Genomic DNA, 21,786 nt, shown 5'->3' on the forward strand with positions numbered 1-21,786 from the left:
TCATAAAAACCAAACCCAACAGAAAACTAAATTATAAAAAAAAATCAACCACCGGCACTGTGGGTTTTTGTGTTTCTGTGTTTTGTATTTTTGGATTAAGACCACAATGCTGAAAAGGAGACCTGGTCCCACTGTGGATTCACTCCTCGATAAATACGAGAAGTAATAAACAGGAAATAGTAAGGATGCAGAAGCGCCAGGAGAAAGATTGAGCATATGATGCGATAGAGAATAGCACTCGGGGCTTCGGGGAGCTGCTCTGGGAGGTGATACCTGGACAGAGAGCCAGAGGGTTAGAACCTGTTATCTCCGCAAGGCTGAACCTGTGCAGAGGGAGCAGCTCTGCTAAGGGGAGGGCACCGGACCAGCGTGGCTGCCACACCGAGAGGGACAGCGAGTGATGCAGCAGGGCCAGCTCAGACTCGCATGGGCACAGCCTACGTCTAATGGCAAGCATAACAGTGCATCTCAGATTAAACAAGGCATTCCTTTTATTTCCCAAAACTAGAAATGGCAGGACCAGGAGTAACTTAATTTTCCTCGAATGCTCTTAATTGATTTCAGAGAGAGGAAGGGAGAGGGAGAGAGAGTTAGAAACATCAACGATGAGAATCATGGATCGGCTGCCTCCTGCACGCCCCACACTGGGGATCAAGCTCCAACCCCAGCATGTGCCCTGACGGGGAATCAAACGTGACCTCCTGGTTCATAGGTCAGTGCTCAACCACTGAGCCACACCAGCTGGGCAGACATAACTTAATTTTGACATTTGTCTCCACCTCACAAGGATCCTTTCACAAAATTAAAACTCTGAAATTCAAGCCAAAGGATATGATTTTTGAACTTGGGGAGATGGAGCGAACTGTACTGCAAAACAAGGCTTGAATGGGGAGCTGGTCTCACAGCTCAGGAACGAGGACATTAGCATTCCCTGCCCTCATTCACCAGAAAGGACTGGTTGCCCGGCTCCCCACTTACTGTACAGCCATTCATGGCGGCGGCCTAAGACACTCAAGGTTGCCAAGTTTCCCAGGTGTCTCCGCCGAGAATGCCGCCAGTCTGCCACTCCCCCCTTAAGAGAGAAACATCTCTATTCACCAGAGAGAGAACGACAGAGAGGCCATTTTTCAACATTTTTGAGGCACATTCACTCCGCAGCTTGATCAGTCATACCTCCTCTTAGCAACAGGTGCAGAGATACACTGGCGCCCTTAGAAACATGCCTGAAAGGGTCCCTTGGCCGCAGCAGTGAGTGCTGTGTCTCTTTAAGGGAGGCCTGCTTTTCATAGGTCGCCTCATTTAAATGCATCAGCCCTTCCCAACTGCCCCCCATTCATTTTCCTAATGAAATTCAAAAGGCCCATCGGTTTGTGTCTCATGCAGATTTTGCCATTAAGATACATGTATAGATTTGATATTTTAATTGATTATATACCTACATTTATGGATTTGGTATTTCTTACATATAAAATCACATTTTTAAAAATATGTTTTTACTGATTTTGGCAAGGAAGGGAGAGGGAGAGAGAGAGAGAAACATCAATGATGAGAGTCATCGATCAGCTGCCTCTTGCATGCCCCCTACTGGGAATCGAGCCTGCAACCCGGGCATGTGCCCTTGATTGGAATTGAACTGTGACCTCCTGGTTCATAGGTCAATACTCAACCACTGAGCCACACCGGCTGGGCCAACCTTTTAGATGATCTAACCTTCGGTTCCCTCATTCATAATTTTAGGGGAATAACCCTAACTACCTTGTAACACTATATTTAAGGAGCAAAAACAGATACACACTTAAACTTCTCTCCACATTCCCGCATATAGACAGTGATGTAATTTGGTAGTGATGTAATTTATTTCATTGCAAGAGGAATTTAGATGAGGTTATGAAACAAAAACACATGTATTTTGATCATAATCATGGCTTGTCCTGCTTATGTTTCTAATTCATAGTTCAGTGTCTGTGTGTGTGTGTGTGTGTGTGTGTGTGTGTGTGAGAATGCTAAGGATAAGATTGAAGACAATATTTTATAAATACAAATCTGCCTTAAAATTGGTAGGATTTCCTTATATCCTTACTACTCTGTTTTTAGATTGTTGATGGCGAACTCTCCTGCTTGTATGAATTAATTTTATTTCAGCTCAATAAAAGGTGCGGCCTCAGACTTGATCCCTTTGTCTCCTCTGAGAAACCTACATGAAGCCTTCCTGCTGGTTTAATAGAACAAACACAACAAACTGACCTTCATTTTCTCCCGTGTTCCTTTGTCACATCGATGTGCTTTTGTGCTGTTCTATTTGCTGCTGTCTGAAGTGCATCTAGATTGTGAGAAAGGGGATTTTAATTTCAATTGGCATTGATTTTTGAAATGTATTCACCGACTTTATAACTTGTAGTGGCTGCCTCAAATGAAGTCTTTCAAAGTTGTGTGTGTGAGTGTGTGTGTATGTGAGTGTGTGTGAGTGTGTGTGTATGTGAGTGTGTGTGAGTGCGTATGTGTGTGAGTGTGTGTGTATGTGAGTGTGTGTGAGTGTGTGTGTATGTGAGTGTGTGTGAGTGCGTATGTGTGTGAGTGTGTATGTATGTGTGTGTGAGAGTGTGTGTGTATGTGTGTGTGTTTCAGTGTGATAGAGATTTTTCAGTGTTAAACATAAACACAGCCTGGTAATGTTTAGTTTTTCCCTTCTTGATTTATAAAGCCATTTGATTTTAGAAAATGTAATTTTTGTTTAATGTTCAAGTAAAATGACTCTGGATTTCAGCCCTATACCATTTGCAAGGACTTGGTACATGTGTGTAGACCTTCTGTGTGTTTACATATACACAGTACATACATATAAATATGAGCAACATATGTGAGGAAATTATAAAGATAAGAGGTGACAGAGGTTGTTTTTTTGTCCTCAGCATGAATAATATTCAACATCCTATGAAGATTAAAGGCTGCACACTGCTTTACATGGTGTTATCAACTTAAGCATGAGATTAAATTTATTGTGAAAAATACCCAAAGGAAATCCCCCCCACTTAATTGAACAAGATTGATTGATAAAGGCAGTGTTTGTAAGATTTATCCAATTTTTAAAAATGTTTTTATTGATTTGAGAGGAAGGGAGAAGAATAAAGAGATAGAAACATCGATGAGAAAGGGCCATTGATTGGCTGCCTCCTGCAGGTCCCCCACTGGGGATCCGGCCTGCAACTGGGACATGTGCCCTGACTGGGAATTAAATCGGTGACCTCTTGTTTCATGGGTCGATGCTCAACCACTGAGCCACACAAGCCAGGCTGATTTTTTCATTCTTTAGTTTAACATCACAATTTTTTTTTAAATTACTGCCATCATTTAGAATGGAAAAGAGTTCAGGACAAATACTATCTTAGCAATATATTTACCAGCGACAGACAGTTTTGAATAACCAATTTCATCCGCACACATTGAAGCCTCCAATGTCATGTATATGAAAGCTGACAGAAGAAGAGACTTCCATAGGATATGAGAAAACACTTTTGATTTCTCCTTTATGTAGATAATACACTAAGATTCTAGTCTACTCTCAGCTGGTCAGGTCATCCCTACATCATGGTGTTTACCGCTGGCCACAACATTTTGCTGGGATGTATTCGGGGGGGAGGTTCATGAATAACATAATAATTCTGTTTTATAAGATGAGCTTCTGTTTTGAGGTAATAAAACCATCACACCATCCGAATAGTGGATGATGTATTTACTTTGGCAAGTAAACATGTATCCATTTCTTCCATAATACAAGTGAAATTGTTCAGAAGTGATGCAAACAGAAATGAGACTGACTCTCAGCCCTGATTTAAATCTGCTTAAAAATTGAAAGTGCATCCAGTCTAGGAATTTTATTGTCAATAACATTATAAGACTTACAGAAACATTAGTGTCTTGGAATTTCTATTGATTCTTACTTTATGGTCTACATACAAACTGGTGATGGTTAATGTAATATCAACAAAGAATATGTTTATTCCTTTCACTCCATAACATTTTTCTAAGAAGTAACTTCCTGTACCAACTTAATGCAACCTTCCATCTCATGGAAAATATTGGGATGAGCCCAGCCAGCGTGGCTTAGTGGTTGAGCATCAACCTATGAACCAGTATGATTCCCAGTGAGGGCACATGCCTGGATTGCGAGCTCAATCCCCAGTAGGGAGCGTGCAGAAGGCAGCCAATCGATGTGCCTCATTGATGTTCCTCTCTCTCTCCTCCCCTTCCTCCCTGAAATCAATAAAAAATATATAAAAAAATTAAATAAAACTATAAATTTTTTTAGAAAATGAACATTAAATATCTCATAAGATGCACATTATTTAGTGAAACACAATGAGGGCTTATCATCAACTTGGTAGTGAGGAGGAAATGAAGCCAGATACAGAGCCCTCCACCTACCCTCTGTTGCATAAACCAGAGGTAGGCAAAAAAATAAATAAATAAAAAAATAAGAAACGGATTCCGATTGTTTAAGCAAAGTGATACTCCAAGTAGTGCTGGGGAAGGGGGGGTAGTGGAGGCTTTATGACCTTATTTCCAGAACACTTCTTATAGGACTCTTTTTTTTCTTTTTGTAAGCAAGTTAGCATAAGTGTTAAGAGAGTCGTCTGGAGCTATCTATATTGTTACTGTTCTCAAATCTAATTATTTTAGCTGGCAACTCCATTGAGTTACCAGGGGGTAAAAAGCATTTTGGTAATGACCCTCTTAATCTTTCTTAGAAGACTGTTTAATGTCAGGAAGATGTGGGAAGCCGTACTTATAAGACATTTGCATAGTGAGTGATAGAACAGAATCTCTTCTTGGGAATGTGTCACATTCAATACTACTCCCCCTTGGCTGCCTTCTCCTCCGATGGGAGAATGTGAATACATTTAAAAGGAGAATAAGACAACACACTATTAAGGCTTTTACTGAAAACACACAATGAGCTGTTGACCTGTTATTTTGCACGATTCTCACACACATACATATACACACATACACTTAAGTCCACAGAATTTCCAAAAGGAGCAAAGCCCTTTGGTCTGATAATATTACCAAAAGTAGCTAGCTAAGGAGGGTGCCTCTAGGGTTGTGAATTTGGACCTCTTCCTGAATGATCCTTGGTTGTAGACAGAGATCTCTGGTCAAAACGTCAAAGAAACTAGCTCTCTGATTGCCCCACACGACCTTTTATCCATGAGAGGAAAACGAGAACATTCACAACATTATAATTGCACAGATGTTTTCCTTTTAATATTGTTTTTGCTCGGCCTATATGCCTCAAACTGGGCACTGTTACAGCTAGCAAGGGGTTTAAAAAACGCAAAAACTCTTTATACCGAAGTATGAATTAGTTTTGAAATAACTATTTTCAGCTAACATCTATCAAGATCAGTAAGTTGAAAGATCATGGAATGATTTCTGAGCTGAAGGTCCAAGGAAGAATGTTACAGTGAAAAGATAAGAACAGCCGTAACCAGTTTGGCTCAGTGGATAGAGCGTCGGCCTGCGGACTGAAGGGTCCCAGGTTCGATTCCGGTCAAGGGCATGTACCTTGGTTGCAGGCACATCCCCAGTAGGGGGTGTGCAGAGCATATAGGCTGATCCATGTTTCTCTCACATCGATGTTTCTAACTCTCTATCCCTTTCCCTTCCTCTCTGTAAAAAATCAATAAAATATGTATTTTTTAAAAAGATAAGAACAACCCTAGCCAGTTTGGTTCAGTGGTTAGAGCATTTGCCTTTGGGCTGAAGGGTCATGGTTTCAATTCAGGTCAAGGGCACGTACTTAGGTTGCAGGCTGGATCCCTGGTGCATGCAGGAGACAACCAATCAGAGTGCCTCCTCTCTCTCTCTCTCTCTCTCTCTCTCTCTCTCTCTCTCTCTCTCTCTTTCTCTCTCCTACTCAATCTAAAAATCAATGGCAAAATATTTTTTTTAAAGAAAGATAAGAAATAAGAACAACTTAGAGTCAGAAGAGCTAAATTCAAGGCTACACCAAGAATTAGGTGAAAGGAAGCCGGCTGAGGGAGAGGACACATTTGCTACTTAAAATTTGTTCAGAAGTGGCCTCCTACCTAGAGGTGGGGCACACATACCCTTTTCTTTTTCTTCTTGACAGTTTATCTCCCTGGCTCCCTTGAGCCAGAATCCAAGCTGCTGTGTATTGCTCTACACAAATAATAATGTGTTTCTTTTAGAATCGATGCTATTATCTTTATGACAAATTCTATTTGGACTCTGAAACTCATGAAAACACATTTTGCAGAAATTTCATGACTGTATTAGAAATGACCTATACATAGGAAATCGTGTGTTCTGCTTTGGGCATGTTTCATAATTATTTAAGCACCTTCCATTTGCCGGCTACTTCGTCACTGTTGTGTGTTTTACGTGTCTCAAGAACACACCGAGGACACATTAAAACCCTCTACATTTACTGCTTCATTATTAGCATGTGAGTTACCAGAAAGTGACTGAAACAAAAATAATAATAAAATTCTTTTGTAGCACAGAAGCATAAGGAAAATTAATATCCTGACTTTCCCCTACAGTTTCATATAAAATTGCTCTCAGCAAAAGTTCCCTGTATTAATCATATAAATGCCATTTTTAATTAAATCGCACATTCTGCAATTTTAAAGGATTTGGAGGCCATTCGGCGGGGTCCTTTTATTAGTTAGGGATGAAGGTGGCTACAATAACATAAGCCAAGCAATATTGACTTAGAGAAAAACGTGATTTTATTCCTCTCTCAAATAATGGTACAATCATATATAGCCCAGGACTGGTGATGACTTCAAAGAGATTGGACTTGCCCTGGCCGGTTCTGCTCAGTGGATAGAGCACCAGCCCAAGGACTGAAGGGTCCCAGGTTCAATTCTGGTCAGAGGCCCACACCTCAGTTGCGGGATTGATCCCCAGCCCTAGTCTTGCTAGTGCAAGAGGCAACCAATCAATGTGTCTCTCTCTGTCTCTCCCCCTCCCTTTCACTCTAAAAAATCAGTGGAAAAATATTCTCAGGTGAGGATTAAATAAATAAATATATATATATATCTAAAAGCACAATTAGATAAACAAACAAACCAACACTGAAATAGGAAGATGAATAGCGTTCCAGCGCTGCCCGCTGGCCTAGTGGTTGCCTTGAGACAAAGCTCTGTGCAATCGTGTTTTCTGCACGCGGGGCAGGCACTTTTTCAAACCATTTTTTACTTGAAAGAATGATGGGCAGGCAAACTATGGTTGGTTAGACTTGGCTAATAGGGCAGGTCTGTTGTCAAAACAGAAAGAAATGAAGCTATCACCTCGGACGTATTGACATTTAATATTAAGGCAACTGACATATTTGAAATCAATGTGAAATCTCAAGCTTTCAAGTTAAGATTACAAATTTGGAAAACTTGTGTCTGCCCCTATGAGATCGACAGCTTTTCAATAGGTAATGACTTTTCTCACAGACGCAATGGCAGTATCAGGGGGTGAAGCTTTTTTGGTAATGTAGAATCAATGATATGTGTCAACATATAAGAGATCTTCATAACTAAGTAACCAGTATTTTCAAAATGACCTGGTCATGATTTTGTTTGTGTGTGTAGAAGGTCCAGTTGAAGTTCAAGGTAGACCAAATAATTTAATGTAGGAGATTGCAAAATGTTAATCACATGGTTTTAAATTCCACCTTATAACTAACTTGTAAAACTGTTGCAGCCTATCCCATGTGGCTCAGTGGTTGAGTGTCCACCCAGGAACCAAGAGGTTGTGGGTTCGATTCCTAGTCAGGACACATGCCCAGGTTGCGGGCCAAATCCCTAGACTGGGGCGTGCAGGATGCAGCAGATCAATGATTCTCATCATTGATATTTCGATTTCTCTCTCCCTCTCACTTCCTCTCTGAAATCAATAAAAAAATATATTTTAAAAAACATGTTCATTTGTAGTGGCTGTTGGTACCTGCAAGAGCCAATTGTGCTTGTCTCTTCACCACTCCATGTTCAACGACATCACACTGACAGTTTGCAATTGGCCATGGTGGAGATATTTATATCACAAAATTGCTTCATGCTAAAGATTGGGGGTATTTACCCCTTAAACAGTTGGTTGCTATAGGTGTACAAAAAAGACTATAAATGAAATATTTCTATGGATCCCTGGCTGCACAAAATAGTAGAGTTATTTTTTTAAAGAATTATCTGTGCATACTTTTCAATAGTTTCTGTAATTATGGTCCTTTAATTAAATGAATGTCATTGTTGCCCTAGCTGGTTTGGCTCAGTAGATAAAGGGTCGACCTGCAGACTAAAGGGTCCCAGGTTCAATCTGGTCATTGGCACATGCCCAGGTTGAGGGCTCGAGCCCCAGTGAGGAGCGTGCAGGAGGCAGCTAATCAATGATTCTCATCATTGATGTTTTTATCTCTCTCCCTCTTCCTTCCTCTCTGAAATTAATAAAAATATATTTAATAAATAAATGAATGTCATTGTTACTTATCTCAAAAGTCTTAGGATAGCTAAAGGTGACTGCCTCAGGGTAACCAGTCACCAATGTCCTCAGTTTACCCAGGTGAGAAAGAGGATTCTGTAACAGATTCATGAGAGGAACAGTGGTGATGGGAGTGCAGACTTGCGGGGAGGGGTTAATCTGAGTGTCATGCTTTACCAAGAAGAATGAATTTTAAAGAAAAACTACATAATGTAGGAAAATAACCTACCTGCCATTATGCAGGAAGTGTCAGAAATCGTTTTATTTATGAGGATGCATTTTGTTTGCTTTTATTTGTATTTCAAGATTTTAGAATATCAGATATTGAAATCCAGTTCTTACAGTGATGAGTTAAAAAAAAAAAAGCTGGGAAGAATATCAGAAAGGCAGGACAAAAATCAGAACTTGCAATGGAACTGAGTCACTGGTATTGCTTAGACACTTCTTTAAAATATATTTTTATTGATTTCAGAGAGGAAGAGAGAGGGAGAGAGAGATGGAAACATCAATGATGACAGAGAATCATTGATTGGCTGCCTCCTGCACACCCCACACTGGGGACAGAGCCTGCAACTCAGGCATGTGCCCTGACCAGGAATCAAACGCAGGACCCTTCAGTCCATAGGCCGATGCTCTATCCACTGAGCCAAACCAGCTAGGGCTGCTTATCCACTTCTTTGGAAATTTCTGGAAACATACCCCACAAATAGCCAAACTTTTCCCCACTGTATTCTAGAAACTGATTATACTACACATTGGTTTTTAGTTTTCCCAATGTCATTTTATATTCTATTAAAATGAGAATACAAAACAGAAACAATATCTCACATTCCTAGTAGAAGAAAAATGGTCATGGGGAAAAACCCAAATTCAATGAAATCTTGCATCTAGCAAGAAGTCTGTGTGTTGTGTGCCAGGAGTAATAGCTAACATAGGAGTTATGCTGCATTGGAAAAAGGAAGTCAAGAAAAGCCTGTGGCGATCTTTGCTTTCTAAAACTTTTGAACTAAAATCAAATATGAAGTCCTATAGTTTATTGAAAGTTGTTCCACATAATATATCTTTATTTTATGTTGCCTATTTATTTATTCTGTATACATCCAACTTGGATTGTTTTATGTTTTCATGCATCCCTTAAACATCTAACACTTTTATGGAAAATTTGGATGTTTAAATTGTTTTTATTAGACATGGATGTGGTTCTTTTTTTGTTTTTATTAATCTTCACCTGAAGATATTTTTCTATTGATTTTTTTAGCGAAAGTAGAAGGGAGGGGGAGAGCCAGAGAGAAAGAAACACTGATGTGAGAGAGACACATTGATTGGTTGCCTCTGAAAAATGTGCCCCGACCAGGGCTGGGGAAGGAACCTGCAACCCAGGTACATGCCCTTGACCGGGAATTGAACCCAAGGCCGCTTGGACCACGGGCTGATACTCTACCACTGAGCAATACCGCAACGTGGTTCTTATATTACACAGGATGGGGCAAAAGTAGGTTTACAGGTGAACAATCGCCAACCTACTTTTGTCCAACCCTATATTATACCCTGCTCTCTGCTCACTACAAGTTTCCATTTTCCACCCACCCTTTACATACACCCGCAGTTTCTATCTCCACATTTGTCACGATATTAAATTCAGATCTCCTGGTTTCACAAGCACCCATGATCGCCAACCTGCCTGCTCAGACCTCCTCCGAGCTTCAGATGTCAATATCCTGCTCTGTCCAGACTTGTTAAGCCAACTTCTTACGGTAAAGCCAACATGTGCATAACCAAACTCATTCACTTGCTTCCGGACCCACCAGACTCTTCTATTTCCCATTTTTGTTTGATGGGTAGAACCATCTACTTTAGTGGTTACCAACTGTATTTAACCCACACATGAAGCATGACGTTCATTATGTTTAACTAACAGTGTCTCCCACCAGCCGGGATTCTCTACTTGGGAATGTACACAGGCAGCTATATATAAAAGCACCTTATGTGTAGAAGAAATAAGAAATCTTCAAGGATGCATAAAATAACAAAACGGCAGTGCTCAGAGTAGTATTTATAGCTGGAAATGCTTATATTTTAAGAAAATGAAAGTTCTTAAATCATAACCTATCTTTTCTCTCTATGAAAGTAAAAAAAATCACAGTAAACATAAGCAAACAGAAGGAAGGAAATAAGGATTACAGTGGAAAAATCAATTAAATATGAAAAAAATAAAATACAAAGAAAACCAAAAGTTAGTTCTTTGAAACCAAATTGGCACACTTTAAATGGATGAGAGAGAGAGAGAGAGAGAGAGAGAGAGAGAGAGAGAGAGAGAGAGAAAGAAAGAAAGACATGGAAGGAGATATTCGTATATGATATAACTGATGAGAGACCCTACTCTTACAACAACTCAATAACAAAAGTAAAGTCAAAGGAAAAGCAAGTAAAGAATTTGAATAGACATCTCTCCAAGGCAATAGCCACTGAGCACTTAGCACATGCAAGATACTCAGCATCATTCGTCTCTGGGAAAGAGAACAGCCACTTCAGGTCCACCGGACGCCTGCAGTCAAAGGAGGGACAACAGCAGCGAGGACGTGGGGTAGGGGAGCTGTCACTCATGGGAATACAAAATGCTGCAGCCACTTTGGAAACCAGTTTGGCAGCACCTCAAAGTGGTAAGTATAGTTACCTTAACTCATCAATTTCACTCCCAGGTATATCCCCAAGGAAATGGAAAACATACCCCCATGTTAAAAAACATACATGAATGTTCACGGCGGCGTTATTCACACTAGCCAAAAATCAGAGTGAACCAAAAGGTCCATCAAAGGAAGAATGAGTACATGACATGTGAGAGGCCCAATACTACTGATACACGCTACGTGGAGGAGCCTGAAAGCACCGTGTTAAATGAAAGAAGCCAGTCACAAAGACACACAGTGCATGGCTGCCTTTGTAAGAAATGTCCACCCAGGTAAAGCTGTCAGGACAGCCGGTTTGTCTTGTTTCTAGAGATAAATAGCCGAGGGCTGGGTGTGGGAGTGTGGGGAGTTACTGCTAATTGGGACTAGGTTTGTTTTGGGGAGAATAAAAAGGTTCTCAACTTGGATTGTGGTGATGGTGACATAAATTTTGAATATCCTAAAATCCAATGAATTGGGAAAAAATGCCAATGATTGATTTTGAAATTGAATTTTGAAAAATGTATAGACTTTCAGGTGTTTTTTTTTTCAGGGAAAAAAATCTATAATTATAGATTTCTCCTCTTAATGATTTAAGCATCAAGTCAAAATGCAAGCATTTTATTACCGAGATAGTGCAAATGCATACTTTTTGTGGTATCATTCTACATTTTCCCTTAACTTTTCATTCTGATGTATTTTTAATCTGACTTCAAATAAATAAATACAATTTTTATTGCACTGTCTGGTCAATATATCTTAAAGTAGCAAATCTAAAAAGTGTGTTTCTCGAAATTAGAGTTCAGACACAGTATTTTAATAGTCTGTCATCATTCACATAAATTATTAGTAACTTCTCCAGCAGTTTTCAGAGATTCACATTGAATAAGGCTTATGGTACTCTGAACGCTAATCAAAGAACATAAACTTTAAATTCTTTTAATTCAAAATTACAAAGAAATTCCACTCTGTGGCCCTGCTTATCCTAATGCTTTCAATTTAACCATAAGGCTCTGTGTTTTTGTATTCACTGTGATACAATTCTTAGTTGACTACCACACATACCAAGTTATTTTGACTTCTCAATTGTAACAATAAAAGAAAAAAGTCTGGTTGGCATGGCTCAATGGTTGAGCACCAACCTATGAACCAGGAGGTCATGGTTCGATTCCCGCTCAGGGTTGCAGGCAGGATCCCCAGTAGGGGGCATGCAGGAGGCAGCTGATGAATGATTCTCATCATTGATGTTTCTATCTCTCTCTCTCTCTCCCTTCTATGAAAGTAAAAAATATTTTTTAATAAAAGAAAAAAATTAGGAAGTGTTGGTTTGTATGTTCCTCACGTACTCTATTACTTTGGAAAGTAACCGCAATTTATGACTTTGAGACCTGAGATCATACTGTGTTTTCTGATGATTGCCTATCATGTGAATAACACTGTGTATCACACACCTGTGTTCAGACATAAGCAGAGCCCCCTGGGAGAACAATGCCAGTTGTCTTCATCGCCACCAATGTCTTACCTTTGTCTTGGCAGGCTGATGAGGGGCTGTTTGTGACACCTCTTGCTGAGGCTAAAGAGCTTGTGCACAATTCTCTGCGCCTTCAGGAAAAGCTGTTTCATGCTGTTCTCCAGTTGTTCGTAGCGGCGCTGAAAATTAGAATCCATTGTCCACAAGTGCATGATGGTAGACGTGTTGAGGAAATAATTCATGGGCAGCCTTTTCATAAAGAACTTGAATTCATCTGGGGGAAAAAAAATCGTGAAAATCCAATACGTTAATTATAAACAATTATCTTCCTTTTCCTCCAAAACACATTTCACATGTTAATATTAAAAAAAAAATGAATCCATGCAATTTATTATTGATGTGTAGCAAATGAATAGAAAGATGTTTTGATGCTTTAATAATACTTTATTCTTGGTTTCCCTTTAAAATAGAACTTTCAGGGAAGAAGACACAATAATTTGGTCAGAAAATTGAAGCTAAACTTATTTTTTTTTTCATGTTCTCCTTTTGATGGTCTTTGAATGAACTCTCTCCATAGGTAGTGGTCATTAATTCATCCTTCATTTTTGTCAGTAGTATTAATAAGCCTTTCCAAGTGTTTTATGGCAAAGAAATATTTTCAGAAATGTTTATTAACTTAGTATAGAATATATATATAGTATTGTGAAGCACATTTATTAATATTTAAAGAGGGAAAATTTTTTTAAATAGAAAATTATAAGATTCAACTCTATACTCTGATTATTCACTTTAACCATTTGCAATTTGTTTTGATATAATAGTGTAAAACATAAAAGAATACTAAAGAGAGAAAAATAAAAAACATTTAAAGCTCCAATATTGACTCTCATCTTTGTTGTACTAATTATCATGCCTGAAATCATCTTATTTTCAAATGTCTGATTAACCAACAGTAGCAACAAAAGTTGATGCTGCAGGAAAATAAATAATAATCTAAAAGGTCTACTAATTATCCAAAAACAAAAAGACAGTTGAGACTATAGCCAAAAGGTAGAAACATCACAATTGGCCATCAAAATAAATGAAGTTTTGATACATGCCACAATGCAAAGGAACCTTGAAAATATGTGAGTTAAAACACAAATATGGTGTGATCCCACTCATGTGAACTCTCTAGCATAGTTAAGTTCACTGAGACAGAAAATAAATCAGAATTCACCAGGGGAGGCTAGAGGGGGAAATGCAAAATTATTGCATAATGACTTCAGAATTTCTGTTTGGGGAGATGATAACTTTTTGGAGACAAGATAGTGGTGATGGTTGCACAACATTCGGAATGTAGTTAATGTCACTGAATTGTACAGCTAAAAAGATTATAATGACAAATGTTACATATTCTATCACATTAAAAATATTAAAATATGATAGCTGAACCTTTCCCTCATCTCTCCTTTTATATCTGAAGTAAATAGTATAAACTGGACTTAGAACATGAACTTTTTGTTGCTTTTAGTATTTATTGAAAATATTTTTGTTGAAAATAATCAGGAAGTACATGTTTGATGGTATGCATTAAACCCCAGCCTCTCTGTGCCTTAGTTTCCCCCTTTGTAAATGAGATAGAGATTTCCTGATGATAGTCTCAGAGTACATTTTAGTCATTTTTCTACCCATTATGAAGTTTTATGGTATGCATTAAACCCCAGCCTCTCTGTGCCTTAGTTTCCCCCTTTGTAAATGAGATAGAGATTTCCTGACGATAGTCTCATGTACCTTTAAAAGTCTATGATAGTATGAGCAGTTGTTTTAAATGCTAATCTGGTTAGTTTTAAAGACCCAATTCAAAAGCAGTTATTTTCAGCCTGGCTGCTATGGCTCAGTGGTTGAGTGTCAACCTATGAACCAGGACATCACCTGTTCGATTCCTGGTCAGGGCACATGCCCGGGTTGCGGGCTCAATCCCCAGTAGGGGGCCTGCAGGAAGCAATCAATCAATGATTCTCTCTCATCATTGTTGTTTCTATCTCTCCCTCTCCTTTCCTATCTGAATTCAATAAAAATATATATTTTAAAAAACATGGTTATTTTCAAATGTCATTATGGCTATTACTATTATCATTACCATTCAACGGAATTTGGACGAGGTGTGTTAACACTTGTTCTTTGCATGTAGGCACCATCTCTATCAGAGTACCATATTGTCATTAGCACTTCTTAAAATGTGTCATTTCTCACTTGGTAAATGAACCACGTTAATTCAGATACCTGGTTAGAGCAATTAATTTATATTTATTCCATGTGTTAGGGCTAGCTAGATAGTCAGATCCAAGCTACTTCAACGCTAGAATATGCAACTTTTTAACAACGTAACAGAAAATTATATTCATGGATATTAGGGTTGTTATTTCTTCTACAACAAACACATGCAGAGTCGTGGCCTCTTTGGGACATTGCAGGTATAGACTTTTAGCAGAAGGAAAAGTAAAACCAAAGGAAATGATGACACCCTAGCGCAAGTGATTCTGAGGAAAGATACTTGCGCATATGTCCATTTGATATGCTTCGAGGCATCTTTTTAAGAAAGCAGGGATACAAATAAGAAATGCATTTTGAAATTCCAATTCCACAGAACCCTACGCTTTGTTTGGTCCCATATGTCTCTTTTGAGAGTTCCGCTCTTCTGAATAAAGGAGCTGATGCCTGGGACTGGGGAGTATCCTGGGAGTAGTCTCAGAACAGATGCCACTACTTTGAAAACTAATCATTCATTTCATTGTCGTCTTTTACGTGAACACGTTTGATAAGCCTTGATTGTTTCGTGGGCATGCATATTTTAATTCTTTCCATTGTTCATTCTGATGCTATTCTGAAAGTCTCCAAATCAGTAAATTATATTCGCAGTAAAGGATAGCTTAAAATAGAATTTAATTCTATCAAAGTGTACATAATTGTGTCAGCTGAAAACCATCATGGGGTTATTTCTAAGAAACATGGTTTTAACATAACACATGAATAATTACTTCATGATAAAGTCATTAAGAGTCACCACTGACAGTCACCCAAACCGTTTATTGGACACCTGCTGTACACAGAACAAACAGCTGTCTCCGTCTAGGAGAGAGAATACGAATAAGCCTTTCATCTTATTTTTTTTAATGACAAATAGACGCGAAATACATTTAAGTGCTAGAAATAACGTCTCTAGTATCTGAAATTCATTCTACTTAGAAGTCAGTAGAATCCCCAGAAAGATTCCTGTGATTTTTTCCCTCTCATCTATAGCAATTGGTAAAATTCACATATTTGTAGGATATAAAAATGAGATATGAATGACACATTAGAATTATGATGTGCGCTGGTGATTTACAAAACTACAAAGGGGATGCCAGATAACGTCGTATCCTACAATAATGTCCAAAGTCAAGTAGAAGATGAAGTACCATTGCTTTCCCCCTCCCCTTTTTTTTCTTTTTTCTTAATCTACCATCACTTTTCAAACGGCAAATGAACAGGGACTTGCCATACTTTGTGGGGCAAATACAGTTATAAAAGAAAACAGGGTGATCTCATGTAATCTGGAAATATCCATGTAAGAATGTTATCAATTGAGTATTTTTGCCCTGTATAATCTTGAGGACTAGAGAGAAAATAACACCCACCACAATAATAATAATAATAGTAATAATAATACTAATAATAGTAATAAACATCACCTACGCTGGCAGGAATTTATAGTCACTCAGTCTTCCTAACAAAACTAATTCACAGGAAGCAAAGAAGAATGCAAAGGGAAATGAGTGGTATTAATGAATTCTGTGGAGGCAGAGAGAATCAGGCCAGTGACAAGTTTCCAATAGATTACAGAAGACTAGCTAGGCACCATGTTGACTCCAGGCTGCTGCTACTTCCCCATGAAAAATAAAGTACAGTGGGGCCTTGACTTACGAGTGTCCCGACTAACGAGTTTTTCGAGATACGAGCCGTCTCTTGGCCGATTTTTTGCTTTGAGTTGCGAGCTAAAATTCGAGTTATGAGCCAGCTTCAGATACCCCACCGCTAGTTGGCGCAGTGAACGTCACAGTGAACGCCACATCAGCCCAGCATCACGTGTCTCACTCGTTCACTTTTTGATTTGACATACGAGTAATTTGAGTTACGAGCTCCGTCACGGAACGAATTAAACTTGTAAGTCAAGGCCCCACTGTATTTTTAAAAGTAGCACAACCAGGTCTGTTGCTCCGCACCACCCTTCCCCCTGATAGAAACGCTAGTGAACACTTGATATCTAATTAGCTAATTTTAAATTAACGATCTGTCTCTCTCTATTAATATGAGTTCTTACTTTGGGCAGGAACTCTTTTAAGTGCTTTAAATATTAATTCAATTCCCCCAATAACCCTTCATGTAAATTTTATTGGAGTAGTTTTGTATGTAGAATGCAAATCATCTTCAGTTTCCTAACTCTAATGTCAGCAAAATTATTACTAACACTAATGTATTTACATATTGATCCCATGTAATTATATATTATTTATTCTCTTTATCTGCATGGTTCACAGTTGAACAGGTGAGAGTGGGTAAATGAATATTTTCAGGGTGAAAGGGAACCAGCCATGAATGCCCATGCCCTGATTTGTGTTTCTGCCTGTACTGACAGGCATGGGAAACCTTGACCAATACAGTTGATCACATATTTCTAAATATTCAGACTCTCTCTTCAGAGCTGCTTTAGAATATATTTTCAAAGGCGTTCTTACAGCTGTAGCTGGTTTTCTCAGTGGGTAGAGCGTCAGCCCGTGGACTGAAGGGTTGTGGGTTTGATTCCAGCCAAGGGCATGCACCTTGGTTGCAGGCTTGATCCACTTTATACTTATGGGAAAGTACTTCCAAGGCTGACAAATAAACATCAAGTTGTATCTACCACTGACCTTCAAAGTTATTGCCCAACCAGGGTCCCCTCTAATAAAGCTATTTCTTATCACCTGAGAGCCACGTTTTCCCAGAAGATAGTATGGATTCTTCTACATTCTTCTGGTTCAAAGATCTGCCTGAAAAACAAATTCACTGCAAAGCTTGGCAGGACAGCAATACTGCCCTTAAGTAGGTAAGAAGCCAGATGGATAAACAAGTGGGAAATTGAGTGGGAAGCGCTGATGGGAAGAGAAGCTGTGACAGGAAATTCCATCCTGCGGGGGCAGAAAGTAAGTAAAGGCTGAAATGAAAATCGGATCCATGAGGAAGTGCTACCAACATACACATTTTTTAAAAAAATATTTTTTATTGATTTCAGAGAGGAAGGGAGCAGGAGAGAGAGAGAGAGAGAGAGAGAGAGAGAGAGAGAGAGAGAGAACCATCAATGATGATAGAGAATCATTGATTGGCTGCCTCCTGCATGTCCCCCACTGGGGATCAAACCCGTAATCCGGGCATGTGCCCTTGACTGGGAATCAAACCATGACCTCCTGGTTCATGGGTCAACGCTCAAGCACTGAGTCACACAGGCCAGGCCAACATACACATTTTGACTCACTCCACGATCCTGACTAGAATGGGTCGAGATTTACTTTTACAAAGATTTTTTCTTCTCTCCAAACATTTGTAAGGGATCATTTCAATGATTTGTGTCAGTTGAGAATTTTCTCAGCTTCTCCATTAAACCACTGGTACGACTTTGGCCACATATCCATGCAAGTCTACTTAAACCGTCCTACGCGCCAGGAGCGTCCAGTTTATACTGATATTGACAGAATACTATAATGGGGCATAAAGTTAATGGCAATCCTGTTCACTTGCTTGTGAACTGGCTGACTTTATAAGGCAGCAAAATTATGGGTTCCCAAGGGCATAAATCAGAAACCGATCCTAATCCCTTCGTAGCTGCCTAGAAATAAATTATGTTTGTCCGGACTGTTTTCTTTTTCTCTGAAAGATGCATCATATTTTTATATTAAAATACGTTATAGCATCATATTTTCACATTAAAATACTTCATAACATGGTAAGCCAATTAATCTGTCTTTCATTAGATTGCCTTTTTTTTTAAATGAATCTCCCTTCCAGTGTTTGAGAAATTACCCAAACAGAGCTTTATCTGTAAGTATAAAATCCACAAGGCTCAGGTGCCCTTACAAAGTAGATGCATCAGATGTACCCACCCTGAGCTGGAATTTTAAACTGTTGATGCAATAATAGCCAAATAGATCCAGAGACATTGAAGCATGCAACCGACCAACAAGATTCAGGGGGACAGGGGTGGGTGGGAACAGATTAACCAAAGAACTTCTATGCATAACCCAGGGACACAGACAATAGTGCAGAGAAAGCCTGGGGAGTAGGCAGGTGCAGGGGGCCAATGGGGGGAGGGGGCAGGGGACATCTGTAATACTTTCAACAATAAAGATAAATTAAAAAAAGAAGAGGCCACCTAGAGCCATTTCTTAGGAGGTGGTGATTGTGGCAGTAATGGTGGTGGTTAGTGCGCTGGCACGCTCATAGCCTCCGCAGTGATCTCGTTAAATAAACCTGCGAGATTTTAGACTGTCCTGACTATGGAACACAGGAGTAGGCTCCCATAGCTTGCTTGGAGGTTCTGTGTGTGGCCCAATATCTGTAAATGAATGTATCGGGCGAGGGCGGATAGAGCCTGTTTTTCATACTTGCAGCCAAGGGCCTGGGCTGGTAGAGGGGCTGGGGTCAGACACAGTGGCCACAGTCTCCATGGGCAGCAGAGAGAATATGTACTCAGTTTCCTAGACTAGGTGGGGGGGGGGGAGTCTTTATTTTTTTAAACATATTATTTGTATTGATTTCAGACAGAGAGGGAGAGAGAGAGAGAAACATCAATGATGTGCTCATCAGTTGATTTTGTTCATTAGATTCCACAGATGAGGGACCTGGAGAGTATCAGGCTACGTGAAATAAGCCAGTCAGAGAAAGACAAGTATCACATGATCTCACTCATAGGTGGAAAAGGCTTTTTAAATCCATACAGTGCTAAGGGTGGAACTTCGACAACAGAAATGCCACCTGGGCTGGTCTAGAAGGAAGAGCTTGTTGTAGAAATAACAGTTGGGACTTTGCCTACATAAAACTGAATGAAGGACATGAAAAATTCAAAGACTGAGTGAGGGTGCGCTGGTTACTACATATAGAGCTGGAATGCTTAAAGCCGACGTTCCCCCACTTTCTTCTCAAAGCACAGACCGAGTGCTAGAAACTTCCACAGGGTTTGCTCAAGAAATCATCTATGTCCCCTGGCTGTAGGGCTTCAAAACAAACTTGGATCCCAAGGTTGAATGTCAACGCCTGCCAGATGTCCTCACCGTTAGGAAAAAAACATGGATTAGGAAGGTAAGTGTAGACATGCTAACCTGACTGGCTCAGGGGAGGCCTGTGTGACAGCCTTGCAAACTCGGAGCCCTAAAGTCACCACAAGGATGGCCTGAAATGAAAACTTATTCATGAAAAAGCAGCTTATGGTGGGTAGTCATGTCCTAGGCCGGGATCTTCCCTGACAAAGGTCAATCTTTACCTTCACTGAGCCTGCTGTCATTTTGCATCAACGATAACATATCATTGGGATGTCAAATTAATGTTCCTTCTTCTGGACCCCTCAAAGCACAAGCACTGCACCCCTCATTGTTACTGAGTTACTTGTTGACTGTTAACTACCCTGCACCCACCTAAATAAAAGAAGCCTGTGTCTATCATTTTACTTCTTGTCCAATCCCAGAGGATTCCCTGCTGTGCTCTCTCCCGCCTCCCTAATCTATCACCAAAGCATTTCGGGTAACCCCCTTGTCTCCTCTTTTGATTGTAATGTATAAAACAAAGCGCAAAACTGCCCATCTCCAGAGCATTATCTCAATCCCTTGAGATTCTTCTCCCCAGCAATTGTCGACGGTGTGGCTCAAACTCACAAGGAACTAGAAGACAAAGGGGAGAACTGGGGTTGACTCACAGTGGTCCAAAGCACTAAGGATGCTTGCTTTCCCTTATAGAATAGAAACGGCTGCCCCTTCTCATGGACTAACCCGGTCTTGCTTTCACTCATTGCAATGACCTTAATAAAAAGAATGACCTTCACTGAGAAGCCACTGTTCATCACACTCCACTTCCATCACCCAGCATGCCCAAGGCGCGCTGATTGAACAAATTCTAAGGTGAGACTGAGTTTTCAATCAGCTTTTAAGAATTCACTAATTTTTGTTGGACAAAGAACAGTAAATGCTTTGGTACAAAGCGCGCCTGCTGGCACCTCTGATGAGCACCCCATTGACTGTTTTCTGTAGACTGGGAGCACCTGTGAGTGTAACAATCAGGTGAGCGCCCCGATTTCCATGAGGCTAGTAGCAGCAGTGGTTCTCAACCTTCTGGCCCTTTAAATACAGTTCCTCATGTTGTGACCCAACCATAAAATTATTTTCGTTGCTACTTCATAACTGTAATTTTGCTGCTGTTATGAATCGTCATGTAAATATCTGATATGCAGGATGTATTTTCATTGTTACAAATTGAACATAATTAAATCATAGTGATTAATCACAAAAACAATATGTAATTATAGATGTGTTTTCCGATGGTCTTAGGCGACCCCTATGAAAGGGTGGTTCGACCCCCAAAGGGGTCGCGACCCACAGGTTGAGAACCGCTGCATTAGAGGCACAGTGGGCGTAGGTATTGCAATAAACAAGCCTGATGTCTTTAAATAAATTCCTTTTCTGCTGCAGTCAGATTCTATTCTTGCAAAAATGCTGACTGACATAGAGCTACTTGGGGCCTCGAAGGTAAGTATAGTCCAGAGTCCCCAAGAGTGCCGCAAATATTTATTGTTTCCACTGAGCCAATCACTGTGCTAGTTAAGTATTAGCACTGCAAAAATAATCATTATTACAGCTGTAATAGTACTTTATAGGTTTCCTGTATAGATAATTACCATGAAAACATAACAACATGACTTTTGCATAATTAGTAATAAATAAAGGCCAGCTATTATTTTTCGTTTTTATCATTATTCAGTGTTTCTATGTGGGCCGTGCTCAGAACTTTGCCTGGATTATCTCATTTAATGCTCACAAGGCTCCTAGGAGATGGGTACTATTACGCAATGAGAAAATGTGCCTTAGGAAGGTTCGGCGAATTGTTTGCAGTGCCTCATTC

The 21,786-nt window shown here is 39.7% G+C and overlaps 1 protein-coding gene across 2 annotated transcripts in view; it reads right to left on the reverse strand.

Annotated features, from left to right (window-relative positions):
- The window catches only part of BRINP3 (BMP/retinoic acid inducible neural specific 3), a 147,732-nt gene that overhangs the window by 13,517 nt on the left and 112,429 nt on the right, over positions 1-21,786 (reverse strand). For both annotated transcript variants that reach the window (XM_023758597.1, XM_014460549.2), the window contains one exon: positions 12,679-12,901. In XM_023758597.1, coding sequence (XP_023614365.1) covers positions 12,679-12,901 — 223 coding nt within the window. The remainder of the gene's footprint in view (positions 1-12,678; positions 12,902-21,786) is intronic.

The sequence above is a fragment of the Myotis lucifugus genome, unplaced genomic scaffold (genome assembly GCF_000147115.1).
Source record: "Myotis lucifugus unplaced genomic scaffold, Myoluc2.0 scaffold_133, whole genome shotgun sequence".
Lineage (NCBI taxonomy): Eukaryota > Metazoa > Chordata > Mammalia > Chiroptera > Vespertilionidae > Myotis > Myotis lucifugus.